Below are 16301 nucleotides of genomic sequence, written 5' to 3'. Positions count from 1 at the left end.
ATGAAGTGAGGCATCTGATGTCAGAAAACCTAAATTCGTGGTTTGTCCATGCTCTTTTTATCCTACTTCTTCCCAGCCTACGTGACATTCCTGGGAGCTTGGGTCAGAGTCATGCGAGTACCCGTGAGATGGCCATCTTCCTTGAGATAAGCACACACAAAAGACCACGGCCATTCATCTGCAGCTTCTCTCTCTCTCTCTTTGCCCCTGGACTTGTCCATCTGTTACCCTCAGACAAAGGATTTCTCATCCCCTGCCCAGGGCTTGCCTGGACTTGTCCATTTCAGCAAACTTTTGAGGCAATAATGTAAAAAGCATGGCCTCTTACAGATGTGCATGTTTCTGGGATTATCCCTCTTATGGTTTATACCGTGGGGTATCCTACACACACTGTCCTGTGAAAAGTTCTGTAGACTATAGCAGTACTTGAACTTACCTAACTAGTATTTATATCTCTCAGCAACTGAATTTCTTGGGAAATGCTCAAGTGGAAAGATCTCAAGGCACTAAATCATCTTTGAGAACATTTCATGGCAACTTCACATACTGTCAAATTGGACTAGATGTGCTTTTGGTGAATTAACTAAAGTGCAATATTGTATGGCTATTCATAAACACCACAGCCTCCACTGAAGAATTCCTGTCTGGATCTTGGCTTGCACTGGGACTTCCTGAGTGGAGAAAGCAGCTGACACTAATACCCCTATTGATATATTAATAAATACCGTAACTCTGAGCAGCAAGGAAATTAGGAGAACGGAATGCAGACACTGCCAACTTGTACCAGTTCAAAACTGCTTCAAGACTTATTGCAAAGTCTCAGCTGGAAAATGTATCACGTCAGCGTATCCAAGGAAAAGAACAGTGCTGGGATTTTTGTTTGATTTATTGGTTTTTGATGGTTTGTTTGTTTTTAAGATACAATGAGACTACGCTGTTACACTGTCAGCCACCTCAGAGAGTTCCTAAAGGAGCCGATCCAAATCCTGCTCCCACTCCACTAGAACATCAATTGGAGCAGGGGGTGGTCTTGCAGATGAATAAATGCTGGCATTTTGACAGGATGTTTCTGATGGCAGAACAGAATGGTCTGGGACTGTTGTTGAGATTCTCGTTTGACTGGGCAAGATTCTCTCCTGCTGCCTCTCCCAGCTCCATTCTGCACTCATCTCCAGTTGGAACACCCTCACCGTCGGTCTCAGGATGAGCTTGCTCTGCTGTTCTCTCTTTCCTCATGCACGGCCTGTGAAAATGAGTTTCAGAAAGCACTACTCACTGACAGGAAATAAGGGGAAACTAGAAAAGCTTTGCAACATAAAGTTTGGCCGTCCAGGATCCCAGAACCACAAATGCTTCCTTGCCAAACGCAGCAATAAAGTGTTTTGGGGAAAAGCCAACTCACCAGTATTTTTTGCATATCCATAGCACAGTACCACAGGCCAGCACCAGCGCAGACAGCAGCAGAGCTTTGAGAATCACCATCATGTGGCGCTTTCGCACAGACCTGTCAACAGCAGCCTTTGTGCTTTTCTTGGCATTCATCCCTGGAAGAAGCAAGACAATGTCCCACGTTACCTTCACCTGCGCTACAGATGATCCCTCAGTGTGCTTCATAGGCCCCGGAAATTGTCCTTTTCTTCAGTGCGTGCCTCTGCCCCTGGTGCCTAAGCATCGGGGGACAAGAAAGATTGCTTCCACCTCTCGTTTGATAGGGAGAGGATGCACAGGAACTACCCGTGTCTTGCTCTTGGCCGAGGACTGGGGCTGTGCCCTGGGCTCTGGGCTTTGTCTGTGGGCAACACCGCAGAGCCGATTCCCTCACACTTTCCCCAGCTCACGTGTCCTGAGCTCTCCCTCAGGACATCCCCAGGATGAAGGTTGGGCTCCAGACAGCACAGGGCACAGCCGGAGCCAGCCCTGGGGAGAAACAGCCCTGCAGGCTCCTACCACACAGGATCCCTTTCATCCAAAAGGGCAAAGCTCACAAGTCTCTGGGAATTGGGAGCGGTGGGAGGTGAGCAGTGTCACAGAGCTCTGCACGCACTTTCTCTGGCATGCTGCTGAACAACTCTCTAGACCCCACTGAGGTCAGCCATTTTCAGAGAGCCTGGCTTCTTTTACATGTGCCCTGATTTGGCTGCTGACCTGGTGTACAGGAGCAGGCAGGAAGAGCCTGCAGGCACACAGTGACTCTGGTTAGTGACACTGGATGGCCACGGGACAGAAATTACCTGGCATGCTAGTTGTTGGTGCTGCCTCTGTTACACTGTCCGAGCTGGGCAGAGTGGGATGGCTGCCTTCCTGCAGTGCATCCTGCTCGATTGGCTGTTCCATTCCTTTAGAAAGAAAGCAGGACAGCAGGATTGGACGTGATGTGTTCTCATCAGGAACCAAGGTACACCAATCCTGAGCTCAGGCAAAGTCTGCTGGTCCCAGCCCCCCAAAGCCACTACAGCCCCCTCTGTTGCCCAAGGGCATTTGGTCCCTCCCAGGAATTGGAGGGTGCCGACCCTCTCACACCTCCTGAGGAATCAGCTCCTACGCAAGGCCCTCACACACTGTGCTGTGGGCATCACCACCCATCACGTTCCACCCACTACAGACAGGCATCTGCAGGCTGAAATTCAAGCTCCAACAGAAGCGCCTTCTTCACCTTCTTTCCAGCAACAACAAAGGCAGCCACCCCTGCTCGAGATGCTCCTCCTGCCTTGAACTTGCTCAGCTGCACAGAGGGCTTTGTACAGACAGAAGCACAGCACTCGCCAGTTGCTGCCATCTGGGTGCCCATCTCTGCACAAAGCCGCTCTGACAAGTAACAGTCATGCTGGGGGAGCACCTGTCTCTGGGTCTTGGTCGGATGCAGAAGTGGCAGCAGACCAGCTCTGGTGCTTGACAGCACCTGCAAGGCGTTACATGGAAAACCGCCGCAGCACGGCTCTGACCCCTTCCTGCTCTGTAGGCCAGAGCTTATCTACCCATGTACATCAGACCTCAGCTTCCCAGGACTCACGGTAAGCAGACTGAAGTATACCCACCACGCTCTGCCTTCTTCATTTCCTTCAGCAGTTTCTTTAGGAGACGGGATGAGCCCTGGGAGTATTTTCCTCGTTCGGATTCGTCCTTTACTCTTTCCAGACCTAAACAGAATGCATGAAGTTAAATATCATGTACATGAGCTTTTGAAGACCAGTGGTGAGTCAGTGGAGGCAGTAAAGACAAAAGTACTCACTGCTGGGATTCCAGCTGGGCTCCAGTGCAGGAGGAAAGCGAGGATCGGGCAAGGCTTTCCCTGGGGGCACTTCTGCAAGTAAAGACCCATGAAAAGATTCAGTCATACACTACAGCGTCACTGAATAGCGGAGCATACAGGGGATCGTGCCATGAAATTGCATGGAAATGGGCAGTGAAAGCTCTCTAAGGAATTACAAAGCCATGACATACCCATGCGATCTGCCAGACTTTCGGTCCCAGAACCTAGAGGGGAACCTGGATCACCTCCTCCAGTCACATCTGCAAGCAAACGCGGGACAGAGCAACTCCCATTAAACATCCTTCCAGTCAGAATGACACAGGATGCAATTAAAGCTGGGGATTCCTTCCCAACACTCTTCTCTCCCTTCCACACGGAAGCACCTTGGAAACAGTTCCTGGGCGCCTGCAGGGGCACCCCCATCATATTTAAGTAACCCCGTGTGGTGCTCATAGGAGTGCCCTCTTGGAGCTCACCCCCGGCTCTAAACTCAACTGCATGGCTTTGGTAAGCTACTGCCTGGTGTCAAAGCTGTAATCAAGGACAGAGGCGAAACACTCCCATTGCATGCGCCCATCTCTTAATATTTCCAACTCCTTATCCTAACAGTCATGGCAGATCTCCACAACCCCAACAAAACAATTTCCCACCCCTGAAAAATGTCCTAGCTCCCTCCCATTCCTCCTCCCCTCACTATCCCACCCCTGAATTTCCTTCCCACAATTCCCACCCAGTAATTACCCACACTAATTACCAGCATGCAGGGCATGGGGAACAGCTGTTCCTCGTGTGCAGACACCTGAAGAAAAGAAGTGGCAGGGAACAGCCCCAGGCCACAACCCCATCAGCTGCTGGGGCAGCAGCATCCCTGTCAGTGGGGGATGTTGCTAGTGGTGGACAGGGACAGAGGGAGAAGGCACACATTGGTGTAGCTTTGCATCTGCTCCTCTTCTGCTGATGTCCAGTCCTATCCTCTACAGCACTTTCCATTCTTCTGTCCTTCTTTCTTACCTGTATCCTTTCTTCAGTTCTGATTTCTTTCTCTCCTTTAGTTGTTTTACCTGTATCTGCTTCTCCCATCTTCTGTTCATTTACTGCTCTGGTCAGCATCTAGTGTCTGCTCTGCAACTCTAGGTTGGACTTTGTTTTGGGATGGAGAAGGGTGTGCAGGGCATATATTTGTGCAAGAAAAGTCCTCTTGCTGTGTCCAACAGGTGATGAAAAGGAGCCCTTAGGAACCGGGACCAGAAAGGGAGCTTGTTTCTCCTAAGGCCACAGTGTAAGCTTGTGTAACTGGGAAGGATTCTTTTATACATCTCCTGGAAGTGCCTTTGAATGAATAATTTTGTGGACTTGTTTCCAGTTGTTGCTCAGAGGAACTGAGGCTTTTATCCTTGTGTCTTTGCAGGAAGACAGAAGGGAAGGAGCCTCTCTGGTGAAATGCTCAGGTGCCATTTCTTTTCAGGGAGATGTGTTTTCCTTGTTGTTTTTTGTCATCTGTTCTTTGCTGTGCTGTGCTTTTTTTCTTTTTTTTGTCTTTTAGTTTTTCATTGTCTTTGCATTTTTTTTTTTTTAATTTTCATTTTCATTTTTGTGTGTGGGTTTATTTATTTATTTACTTAATTCTGTGTTATTTTCTAGAATCCTTTGAGGTTCATTTGTTGTTGCTGTGTTTTTCATCTTTGCTTTGCTATTTTTCTTCTGATTTGCTGTATGAGAACTGTTGAGTTCTCAGCTGAGTGACTGGAAGGGGTGGAGCCTGGCTGCACCTCTCCTACAGAGCATTTCTGAGGGCTGACTGCCCCTGGGTGGGATTTTTTTCTGATGATTTCTCCTCTGTGCAGTTTGTTCTGTGCACTTCCAATCTCAGAGGTGGGTGAGCCATTATTTCCTTGCCTTTCTAATATATTCCCATTCTGCCAGTATTTTTGTTGTTACAGGTGCTATGCATTTTCTTTTTTTTTTTTTTCTTCTGTTTTGTGTGGGTTTGATTTTTGTTTTTTTTTTTGTTTTCTTTGTTTGTTTGTTTTTTAATCTTTGATACCTTGGTCTTTGGCTTGCTTTTTTTCTTTATTGGTCCTTGTATTGCTTTTATTTTTTTGTCTGGTTTTGTCTGGTTTTGTCTGGTTTTGTCTGGTTTTGTCTGGTTTTGTCTGGTTTTGTCTGGTTTTGTCTGGTTTTGTCTGGTTTTGTCTGGTTTTGTCTGGTTTTGTCTGGTTTTGTCTGGTTTTGTCTGGTTTTGTCTGGTTTTGTCTGGTTTTGGCTGGTTTTGGCTGGTTTTGGCTGGTTTTGGCTGGTTTTGGCTGGTTTTGGCTGGTTTTGGCTGGTTTTGGCTGGTTTTGGCTGGTTTTGGCTGGTTTTGGCTGGTTTTGGCTGGTTTTGGCTGGTTTTGGCTGGTTTTGGCTGGTTTTGGCTGGTTTTGGCTGGTTTTGGCTGGTTTTGGCTGGTTTTGGCTGGTTTTGGCTGGTTTTGGCTGGTTTTGGCTGGTTTTGGCTGGTTTTGGCTGGTTTTGGCTGGTTTGGGCTGGTTTGGGCTGGTTTGGGCTGGTTTGGGCTGGTTTGGGCTGGTTTGGGCTGGTTTTGGCTGGTTTTGGCTGGTTTTGGCTGGTTTTGGCTGGTTTGGGCTGGTTTGGGCTGGTTTGGGCTGGTTTGGGCTGTGTCATGTTAATTTGCAAGAGACTGTGAACACTCCTGGTTCAAAATGCAGTCTGCTTAATCAAATGAGTAAGAAATATATATGGGCTGCTGAGGCCAGGCTGGATTTGCATTTCTTTATCAACTGGGGTGTTGCTGCAGATGCCCTTATCTCTTGTTTTGTCTCTTTTGTGGTTGTTCAAGGATATTAGAACGTGCTGTGTCAGTGTTTGTGGCCATCCTCCTTTTACTTCACTGTCTTGCAGGTCAGCTCGTGCTACAAGTCGATGGTATCACTGTATGAATCGAGGTCAGTTTAGGAGCAGCTGCTGATGGAAGGAAGCAAGTCCAGGCTAATAAATGGAAGCATCTCCTGGTAAGGTGTCAGAGGTGGCTGTAATGATGTCTGTCATTGTAAAAACCAGAGGGCAGGCTGATCCGAGTGCTTGCTGACTGATGTTTAGGAGTATCTTGTTTTCCAGCTGTAATGAGAGGAAAGCTAAATATGATGAGCCATTACAGCTTGTGCTGAAGTTGTGAATGTGCCCCCAGATGTTTCCTTTAGTGGTAAATTATGTTCTGGCACTCTGGTAGTCCTATCTGTGGCATGATCTGGAGAACCGTGTCTGGGTGCAAGCCTTGTGTGCCTGTTTCCATGAGCCTTGCTTTCCTTCTCTCTTCAGAGTAAGTGCAGGATGCTTCCTTGCTGTTGGTGGATTCATCCAGGAGGCTGTCAGAAGGCCAATTGCAGTATTCGTTACTCAGAGGGACAGGATGGGAATGGAATGTCGTTGCCACTAGTCAAAAGTAAGTTTCTTATGTCATGAATGATATAATTTTGATTATTCTGAGCAGTTGCAGTGTGGTAGATGATGTCATGATACCATTTAGTTGGGAGCGCAGGGAAGAGTTGTGAGATGTGCAAAGGTAGTTTCTGTTTTGGCTGTGAAAATGGTGGAGTTTTTTTTGGGAGGGCAATGTCTAGGCATCCTGTAAGCAGGCCCCCTCTGAGAGATTGGGCTTGGCTTGCTGCTTTGCTGTGCCTTCCTGCCTGCTCCCTGTGCTTGCTGCATCTGATACCAGTGGTCATGGAACAGGCTCCCCGGGGCTGTGGGCCTGGCCCTGAGCTGCTGCAGCGTAAAGGCAGTTTGTGTTTGGGTGGCCCTTCCTGGAGCATCGGGTTGGACTTGATGATCCTCGTGGTTCCCTTACAACTTGGGATATTCTGTGGTTCTATGATCATGGTGGTTTGCCTTGGAATTACCAGATGATTTTTTTCCCCCAATTTTTTTTATGGCATTTGAACTCATAGTTTCAGTTCTAAATGTGGGAGAGGAGTTAAATAAGGGTAGGGTGAGGTGCTTCTTTTTTTTTATATTCTCTTAGGTGACTGTGTGTTTTCTGCCAATGCTGTGGTAGTGCTGTAGCCGGGGATGTTCCTAGTGCTCATGAAAAGGCTCTGCTGGCAGCACAGAATTTGACTGTTTGACTGCCTGCTGGATTAATTTCTGTAGATTGAACAAACCATCTCATAAAGCATACAATCGGTTTATTTTTTGAAAGGCTGCCAGCTTTTGAGGTCGCTGAGAAGTCTTGGTTTATCAGTCACTAGCAGCTTGCTGAAGCTTGAAGTAGTTGAATCGTCCCGTACAGAGCTGTTAAGTAAAACCTTATAATTACTTTGGCGTTGGAGCTCTGAGCTAGGCTGTACCGCTGGTGTGTGTGCCTGTGCTGCAGATGGCATCCTTCCTCATCCTTCTCCTCCCAGCTGTGCTCCTCATTGGCAGAAGGTATCACCATCAGCTTTCTACCTCACACAGCAGTTGTTATCTGAGCAGAGCCTTGGTCGCTTCCCAGCTTCTCTGTGGCACCCCCCTAGGCTGTTAGTTCTCTCCTTTTCTGTTGGTGTTCTGTGCAGTCTTCAGTTTGCCCCTAGATGCCAGGCCACTTGAAAAGAGTTTTCAAATTATATCCATCCTGATTTCTTTGTGTTGTCTTTTTCTTTTTTTTTTTTTTTTAAACAAAAAAACAAACAAACGAAAAACAGAAAAAAATGAGGAACACTCTGGAATCTTCTGTATTAATCACCATTTCAGACTCTGTATTAATCACCATTTCAGACTTGCCCAATATTGCTCTCCAGGCTGTTGTTCTCTAATGTGTTTAGTTCAAGATCAGTCCCTGTCCTTTGTCCTCCCGGCTTTTCTGTCCTGTACGGATTCAGCTGTGTTTCTCTTCAGCCTGCTTTCCTTCCAGTGCTGACAGTTGTGAGGAACTCGTAGTTGTGTCAAGGAGAATGAATGCCGCAGCACACATTCCTTCTTGATGTGTAGCAGGTGCTGGTGATAGCAGAGCCCCTGTTCTCTGTGAGCAACTTGTGCTTAGCCTGCATTCTCTGAGCTCTGATCTGCTAAGCTTGTGAGAAGATGAAACAGAGCTTCCAGCTACTTCTCTGGGATTGTGGTTTGCACTGCTTTGACTTTAGTCCTGCTGGCCAGTGATGGACAAGGCAGAGGTGTTGGGATACTGAGAAAAGTGTTTGTGTTTGGAACTGTGGATTTTATTTTATTTCTTAGCAATCACTGGGGACCGCTGAAGTTTAGCAAAGGAGCCTTAGTGGTGTGGTTGCCTCAGGTGTACCTGATCTCATGATGGTATGTGGCCTTTTAGCAGAGTTCAGGCTCTGACCCCTCAAAACAGTGACTAGAACGAGCTGCAGGTGATAGCAAGGCTAATCCAGTAAGGTTTGGATGAAGCTGTCACAGAAGAGTTACCTGTCCTTATGAGCATGGCTGGTGTGTGGTGTATATTACTGAGACCTTGTGTTTGATGAAGTAGATGCCGCTAGGTCGGGACATTAAGGCTTTGGATGTGACAAGTTGGAATCCTATTCTGAGCCCAAATTCAGCAAACAGTTACTGCTAAACAGAGGCCTCAGGCATATGTTTTAAGTTTCTCTGTTTCCTGTAGAACTTAAACACGTGTGTATAGCTTTGCAGAGTTTATATGGCCCACGAGCCATGTTTTTCATAGGGAGAAAGGTGTGCTTGAGTATCTTGTGTTCTCTTTGGCAGGGACGTGGTAAAAACCAGTCCTGGATGTTTGGTGAGGGAGCAGCGCTGAGAGAGGCGAGCCAAGTGGTGGTAGAAGTCCTGAGTCACTGGGTTTCTGTGCCTCTGTGTGGAGCTTTGTGCTTAAGAAAGATCCAGATTATCTTTGGGTAAGCCTCTGAGCTTCTGGATGCTTCTCATAACCAGTTCAAACCTGTCAAAAGCTTGAGGATATTGTACTGCTGATACAATGAGTCTTTGTTATCAGCTGAAGAAGTAGTCATTGGAATGCAGAGCGTAAGTGCTAGCTGCAGTAGATGATAGTATAGCTTGAGAAAGGCTGCCCCTGGGAGCTCTGGTAGTTTAGATCTTAGTAGCATCTGGTATTCTAAAGCGTGACTACTTCAGCTGATGTACTTCTCTTTGTATTGTTGGCTCTTCATAGTTGGTGGGTAATTTCAGCAACCAGCCCAGCAAAGACTACTGGTTGGCGGACAGGCTTCTGTACTTCTCCTTGGAAGGCAGGAGGATGCAGAGAGTAACATTTTGCTGAAGGCAGAGTGATTTTAGAAACCGCAGAAGGTCAACTTCAATAGGGATCATAGAGTCATAGAATTGCTCAGGTTGGATAAGACCACCTTTAGGTGGTCAAGTCCAACCATAACCTAACCAAACTTACCCTAAACCCGGCAACCTGCTGCCCAATCACGTCCCTGAGCACCACATTCAAATGGTTCTTAAACACATTCAGGGACGGTGACTCAACCACCTGCTTGGTTCTTCCTTAGAGGAGAAAGCTGTCAGAGATGTCACTGCAGGAGCTGGTACGGAAACTGGACAGAGGTGTGTCCTTGGCTTTCGAGAAGTTCCAGGACCTAAGAATCCTCCTGGAGAAAGTGATTGTGGGGAAGCCAGAGACACTGCAAGTTCCATCACAGCTCCCACAAGAACTGTGGTGTTAAATCTCATAGAATCATAGAATTGCTCAGCTTGGAGAAGGCATTAAGGATCATCAAGTCCAACCACAACCTAACCAGACTAGCCTAACTCTAACAGCCCTCCACTCAGTTTTGTCACTGAGCACCGCATCAGAATGATTTTTACACACATTCAGGGATGGTGACTCAACCACCTCCCTGGGGAGCCTATTCCAGTGCTTAGCAAGCCCTTCTGTCAAGAAGTTTTTTCCTGATATCCAACCTAAACTTCCCCTGGCGCAGCTCAAAGCCATTACTCCTCATCCTGTCACCAGTGAGAAGAGACCAGCCCCGCTCGTGCTGTAAGCACCTTTCAGGTATCTGGAGAGAGCAATAAGGTCTCCCCTCAGCCTCCTTTTTCCCAAGCTGAACAGCCCCAGTTCCTTCAGTCGCTCCCTGCAGAACATATTCTCCAGTCCTTTCCCCAGCTTTGCTGCCCTTCTTTAAACCTGCTTCTGCACCTTGACGTCCTTTGTGAATTGGGGTGCCCAAAACTGAACACAGTACTTGAGGTGAGGCCTCGCCAGGGTCAAGTGCAGGGGCAGGATGACTTCCCTAGTCCTGCTCCCCACTCCATTCCTGACCCAAGCTACGGTGCCGTTGGCCTTCTTGGCCACCTGGGCGTGCTGCTGGCTCATATCCAGCTGACTGTCCATCAGTACACCAAGGTCCCTTTCCATCAGGCAGCTTTCCAGCCTCTCCTCCCCAAGCCTGCAGGGTTGCTTGGGTTTGTTGTGACCAAAATGCAGGACCCAGCACTTGTCCCTATTGAAACTCATCCAGTTTGTCCTGGCCCATTGATCCAGTCTATCCAGGTCCCTGTGTAGCACCTCTCTCCCATCAGGCAGCTCGACCATCCTTCTGAACTTGGTGTTGTCTGCAAACTTACTGAGGGTGTGCTCCATCTCCTCGTCAAGATTGTTAATAAAGGTGTTGAATGGAAGCATCCCCAGTACTGAGCGCAGGGGGACATTGGAGTGACTGGCTGCCAACTGGATTTAACTCCATTGACTGCAACTCGTTGGCCCCGTTTTCCAGCCAGTGTTTCACCCAGTGGAGCATACGCCCATCTAAACTGTGGACAGCCAGCTTCTCCATGAAGATGTTGTGGGGTACAGCGTCAGAGGCTTTACCACATTAACAGCCTTATCCTCATCTGCTAAGTGGGTCACCTTGTCATAGATTGGAATTACCATTCATAAACCCATGCTGACTGGACCTGATCCCCTGGTTGATCTTTAATTGGTCCACGATGGCTCCTGAGATGATCCATTCCATAACCTTTGCTGTCGCTGAGGTGAGACTGATAGGGCAGGGCCTGCTGGGTTCCTCGTCCCTACCTAGCAGCACAGGGGACTTTATTTCCAGGGAGTAACAAATCTTGCTATTAAAGACTGAGGCAAAGAAGGCATTAAGTAGCTCAGCCTTATCCTGATCCTTAGTCACCGAGTTGCTCTTGGTGTCCAATGAGGAATGGATTCTCCCTAGCCCTCCTCTTGCTGTTGTTGTGTTAATAGAAATATCTATTGTTGTTTACCTTAGTGGCCAAGTTCGGTTCTAGCTGGGCTTTGGCTTTCCCAATGTTGTCCCTGCACAGCCTTGCTACATACCTGTTATCATCGTAAGTAGCTTGCCCACTCTTGCAGAGACCGTACATTTCCTTTTGCTCTTGAGTTCCAGTCAGAGGTTTCCGTTCAGCCAGTCCAGCCTCCTTGCTTGTTGTCTTCTATGTCTTGGGGATGGTCAGCTCCTGCTCCTTTTAAATTACTTGCTTAAAGTATTGCTAGCCTTCCTGGGTTCCCACGCCCTCCAAAGCTACCTCCCGAGGAACCCTCTCAGCCATGGTACTAGAAAGGTTAAAGTTTGCCCTCTGGAAGTCCGAAGTAGCAGTTCTGCTGACTCCCCTCTGTGGTTTATCGAGGACTGAGAAATCTGGCATCTCACCATCACTATATGCCAGACGGCCTCCAACCTTTACATCTCTTACAAGACCTTTTCTGTTAACAAACAGCAGGAGTTTGCTTCCCCTTGTTGGCTCCTTCACCATCTGTGTCAGGAAGTTCTCTCCCACACACTCTAGGGACCTCCGGGACTGTTCCCTATCTGCTGCATTAGGAATCCAGCAGATGTATGGGACGTGGAAATCCCCCACAAGAACAAGGGGGAGAGACCTTGAGACCTCATCCAACCACCTATAAAGTGTCTTGTCCGCATCTTCATGCGGTTGGGTGGCCTGTAGCACACTCTTGTGGTAATGTCAGTTTTACTGGCCTTTGCTTTTATTTTGACCCATAAGCTCTCACCCCTATCATTGCCATCACTGATTTCCATACATTCACATTCTTTCCTAACATAGAGGGCTACATCCCTGCCTTGCCTGCCTTGCTTGTCTCTTTTGAAAAGCTTTAGAAAAAGAAGTGGGAAGCTGAATTGATACTTGGGAAAATGAGAAATGTTTACAATAGTTTTTGCAGAAGAAGCCCTCAGTAGGCAGTCATTCTGTTCCACTTTTGGCTAGGCACCAGTTGCTTGTCTTCCAGAATGTCTGCATATGGATGAATCACAGCACGATCCTGAGAATTTTTAAGCAAGGTAGAAAGGAGGAGCCGGGCAACTTCAGGCTGGCGAGCCTCAGCTTTGTGCCTGGGAAAATCATGGAGCAGATCCTCCTAGAAGTGATGTTAAGGCACACACAAGACAGAGACCCAAGAGAGCCAGCATAGTTTGACCAAGGGCAGATCTTGCCTGATCAATTTGGTGGCCTTGTATGATGGAGTGATGGCTTGTGTCGTCGGGGGAAGGGCGATGGATGTCATCTACCTGGACTTCTGCAGAGCCTTTGACATGGTCCCTCACCACATCCTTCTCTCTAGACTGGGGAGGTGTGGATTTTGTGACTGTTCAGTGGATTAGGAATTGGCTGGCTGGACACAGCCAAAGGGTTGTGATCGATGGTTCTGTGTCAGGGTGGAGGCTGATCACAAGTGGTGTCCCTCAGAGTTTGGTCTTGGGACCGATGCTCTTCAACATCAGTGACACAGATGATGGCATCGAGTGCGCCCTCAGCAGGTTTGCAGACGATACAAACTGAGCAGCGCAGTTGATACATTGGAGGGAAGGGAAGCCATCCAGAGGGACATGGGCAGGCTGGAGAGGTTATGGGTGTCCCATCCCTGGAGGCATTCATGGCCAAGCTACCCATGTTTGACTTCTTTGTTTATCAGTGGGGCAAGAGGAAAATCCTCTTTCTTATTCTTTTTTCTTTTTTTTTTTCTTTTCTGTAAAACTGCAAAAGCACTCGGGGGAAGTTGGATGGCATCAAGGGCACGTGTTTTGGATTCTGCTTAGGTGGAGATAACTGTAAGGAAGGGAAAGAGCACTTGTGGGGCAGGGGGGGTTGCTTAACAACCTACAGTGAAGTACAGAGTAGTAGTAGTGTTCAATCACTGTTTTCTGAAAGGCAGTACAGTTCTGAGCTAAGCAACAATTAAGCCAGTGATTTTCAACATCAGTTTCTGATGATAGTGGCTACCTGTGTTCAGAGGGCACACTTAATTCACTGTGCCTGTGGAAATTCTGATGAGCAATTAGCAAAAATACCCTTGTTGTTAGAGAGAAACAAGAACGCTGTCCTCCAAAAAGTAATCAGTGCCATTTCAGTAAGTGACACCTCTTCATTGTACAGGAGGAAAAAAAAAAAAAGCAACAAAACAAAGCCTACAGGTGAGCCTAGCATATTAGTAAAATCAGAACAAAATGTTAGGAAAGACAAGACTGTGCTTGAGTATTCCCAGTAATTAGCGCCTGAATTCCAGAATGGGTTTCTGAACCTTTCTTTCATCCTCCAGGTCCTATGAAGGACGGTGCCTTCATTGTAATCTCCATCAGAAATGCCTCCTTTCTCAGTGAAAATCCAGCCACTGGATTAAGGGCAAAAATGATGTGCGGAGTAGAAGTTGTTACTTTTTCTCTCTGAATACAGCCTGCTTCAACACACTTTAAATCAGAAAACCTTTAAAACCGATGCAAAGAGAAGCATGTTTGGTTGTTTTGTGTTGTTTTGTTTTAAATAGCTTTGAACAGCCAGATCAAGTAGCTAAGAAGCCTCGTTCCAGCTTTTCTGTTCTAAAGGAGTCACGGTGAGTGTTTTCTCTAACAGTTGTAGCGTTGGGACACACGCTTCTCTTTTTGTCATCGACTGAGTATTGTTCTCTCTCCTTATTAATATCTTGCAGTGTAGAACGTTTCACGTGTAATGAAAAGCTGGTGTCCAGAAGATCACTGGGGCCAGATCCCAATGTTGCTGCACTTATCAGTAACACGTGTCCAAGCCCTGATGTATCTGAAGCTGATCCGGAGGGAATGCGAGCCAGAATCAGCTGACGCAGTGCCAGCAAGCTTTCAGTCAAGGCCTTAAGGAAGGATGAAGATGCAGGCTGGGAACATCACCCGATTTGACCACGTGTAACTTGATGCTAGAAATACACCAAGTCCTTGCTCCCTGCATAGCAAGAGATTCCTCCATTCTCCTCCCAAGGCTGCCAAAGTAACTTCTGTGTGATGAGTGCTGAGATCAAACTTTGTGTCGCTCCTTGCAAGTTCTGTGGTAGCGAGATACTGTGTTTCCCACTCACAGGTATCGTGCCTTTGGTAACAGGGCGTAACACAATGAATCCTGTACCAGCGCCGCTGTGATAGGCCAACAAGGGACCCTGATGTTGGTGAAGGCTGATGTTGCAGATGCCTTCCTGTCACTGGAATACATGGAGTTTACAGAGCCTTGGACGTGGGGCTGTGCTGCTTTATTTATCTTTGTTGTTTCCTTCTGGTTACAGGGAAGCGTCTGTCCCTTCTGCCGCTGTGAAGTTGCTGCGGGGAATGAAACCATCTGCAGCTGTGGAAGGGCGGTCACTGCATGAGGAGGGGCTGCGCATTCAGACATATGGAACTTGATGTGAGTGTTTGCCTAAAGATGTGTTCTCAAACTCAGTCCCCCAAACCAATGAAGGAGGCTACATGTGCTTTTACAGGCTAGGTTCATTGACTTTAAAATGATACTGGTGTTGATGACTAGGAGGGGGGCTGGGCGGTTGTACAGGGAAGACGATTGAATGCTGCCAGAGATCTGTGTTTATCAGCCAGGAAACAGTGGGCATTGGGCTCCCGTGAGCTGGGCTTGATACTGATGTACCGGGACTCTTCTCTCCTGGATATCTTCAGAGAACATTGTTCTAGCTGCTTGTAGTTTTCAAGCGCGGGGAAAGAAACGGTGGTAAAGAACTAAGAACCTTCCAGATAGTTTTGGATAGGGCGGTGGATGTAGCCTACCATGATTTCAGCAAGGCATTTGATAGTGTCCCCCATGACATCCTTATAACAAAGCTGAGGGAGTGTGGGATAGATGAGTGGACAGTGAGGTGGGTTGAGAACTGGCTGACTGTCAGCACACAGAGGGTCGTTGTTGGCAGTGCAGAGTCCGGTTGGAGACCTGTAACTAGCAGTGTCCCCCAGGGGTCGGTGCTGGGTCCGGTCTTGTTCAACGTCTTCATCGATGACCTTGACGAGGGGACAGTGGCCGCCCTCAGCAAGTTTGCTGATGATACGAAGTTGGGAGGATTGGCTGACACGCCTGAAGGCTGTGCTGCCATTCAGCGAGACCTGGCCAGGCTGGAGAGCTGGGCAGTAAGAAACTGGATGAGGGTCAACAAAAGCAAGTGTAGAGTCTTGCACCTAGGGAGAAATAATTGCATACACTAGTACAGGTTGGGGATGACCTGCTGGAGGGGAGCTCTGCAGAGAGGGACCTGGGTGTCCTAGTGGACAACAGGTTGGCCATGCCATCAGTGTACCCTCATGGCCAAAAAGGCCAATGGCATTCCATGGTGCATTAGAAAAAGCATGGCCAGCCCTTCAAGGGAGGTGATCCTCCCGTTCTACTTTGCCCTGGTAAGGCCTCATCTGGAGTACTGTGTTCAGTTGTGGGTTCCTCTGAACAAGAAGTACAGGAATCTCTTGGAAAGCAGTTCTTCCTTCCTTCCTTCCTTCCTTCCTTCCTTCCTTCCTGCCTTCCTGCCTTCCTGCCTTCCTGCCTTCCTGCCTTCCTGCCTTCCTGCCTTCCTGCCTTCCTGCCTTCCTGCCTTCCTGCCTTCCTGCCTTCCTGCCTTCCTGCCTTCCTGCCTTCCTGCCTTCCTGCCTTCCTGCCTTCCTGCCTGCCTTCCTGCCTGCCTTCCTGCCTTCCTGCCTGCCTTCCTGCCTTCCTGCCTTCTTGCCTGCCTGCCTGCCTGCCTTCCTTCCTGCCTTCCTTTCCTTCCTGCCTTCCTTCCTTCCTGCCTTCCTTCCTTCCTGCCTTCCTTCCTTCCTGCCTTTCCTTCCTTCCTTTCTTTCTTTCTTT

The 16301-nt window shown here is 48.0% G+C and overlaps 1 protein-coding gene and 1 long non-coding RNA gene across 3 annotated transcripts; one reads left to right on the top strand and one right to left on the bottom strand.

The window, feature by feature from the left end:
* Positions 1-623: 623 nt before the first annotated feature.
* LOC140248585 (uncharacterized) lies at positions 624-3909 on the bottom strand. 2 transcript variants are annotated; one of them, XM_072329433.1, is made up of 7 exons: positions 3746-3909; positions 3442-3510; positions 3230-3301; positions 3036-3137; positions 2232-2336; positions 1403-1544; positions 624-1243 (listed from the first exon to the last, which is right to left on the bottom strand). In XM_072329433.1, exons 1-7 carry the CDS (start codon positions 3825-3827, stop codon positions 1009-1011), a joined length of 807 nt encoding a protein of 268 aa, XP_072185534.1. In that variant the 5' UTR covers positions 3828-3909; the 3' UTR covers positions 624-1008. The 2 variants fall into 2 exon arrangements, with proteins under 2 accessions (XP_072185534.1, XP_072185533.1); XM_072329432.1 differs by having other exon boundaries at positions 3442-3887.
* A 111-nt stretch (positions 3910-4020) lies between these two features.
* On the top strand, positions 4021-6696 carry LOC140248792 (uncharacterized). The gene is made up of 5 exons (XR_011902888.1): positions 4021-4120; positions 4465-4529; positions 4659-4698; positions 6150-6259; positions 6567-6696. It is a non-coding gene; the product is annotated as an uncharacterized lncRNA (long non-coding RNA).
* The last annotated feature ends 9605 nt before the right edge of the window (positions 6697-16301 follow it).

The sequence above is a fragment of the Excalfactoria chinensis genome, chromosome 2, assembly GCF_039878825.1.
Source record: "Excalfactoria chinensis isolate bCotChi1 chromosome 2, bCotChi1.hap2, whole genome shotgun sequence".
Classification (NCBI taxonomy): domain Eukaryota; kingdom Metazoa; phylum Chordata; class Aves; order Galliformes; family Phasianidae; genus Excalfactoria; species Excalfactoria chinensis.
Note: the sequence above shows the minus strand (reverse complement) of the source record. Positions and strands in the feature narration are given on the sequence as shown.

Bases quoted from the DNA above. Each gene is read 5' to 3' on its own strand.
- LOC140248585 (XM_072329432.1), bottom strand. From the start codon at position 3,703: ATGAGCACCACACGGGGTTACTTAAATATGATGGGGGTGCCCCTGCAG. The intron at 3,138-3,229 runs GTGAGTACTTTT...CATTCTGTTTAG, and splicing joins GCCCAGCTGGAATCCCAGCA to GTCTGGAAAGAGTAAAGGAC. The intron at 1,244-1,402 runs GTGAGTTGGCTT...TCATTTTCACAG, and splicing joins TGGATATGCAAAAAATACTG to GCCGTGCATGAGGAAAGAGA.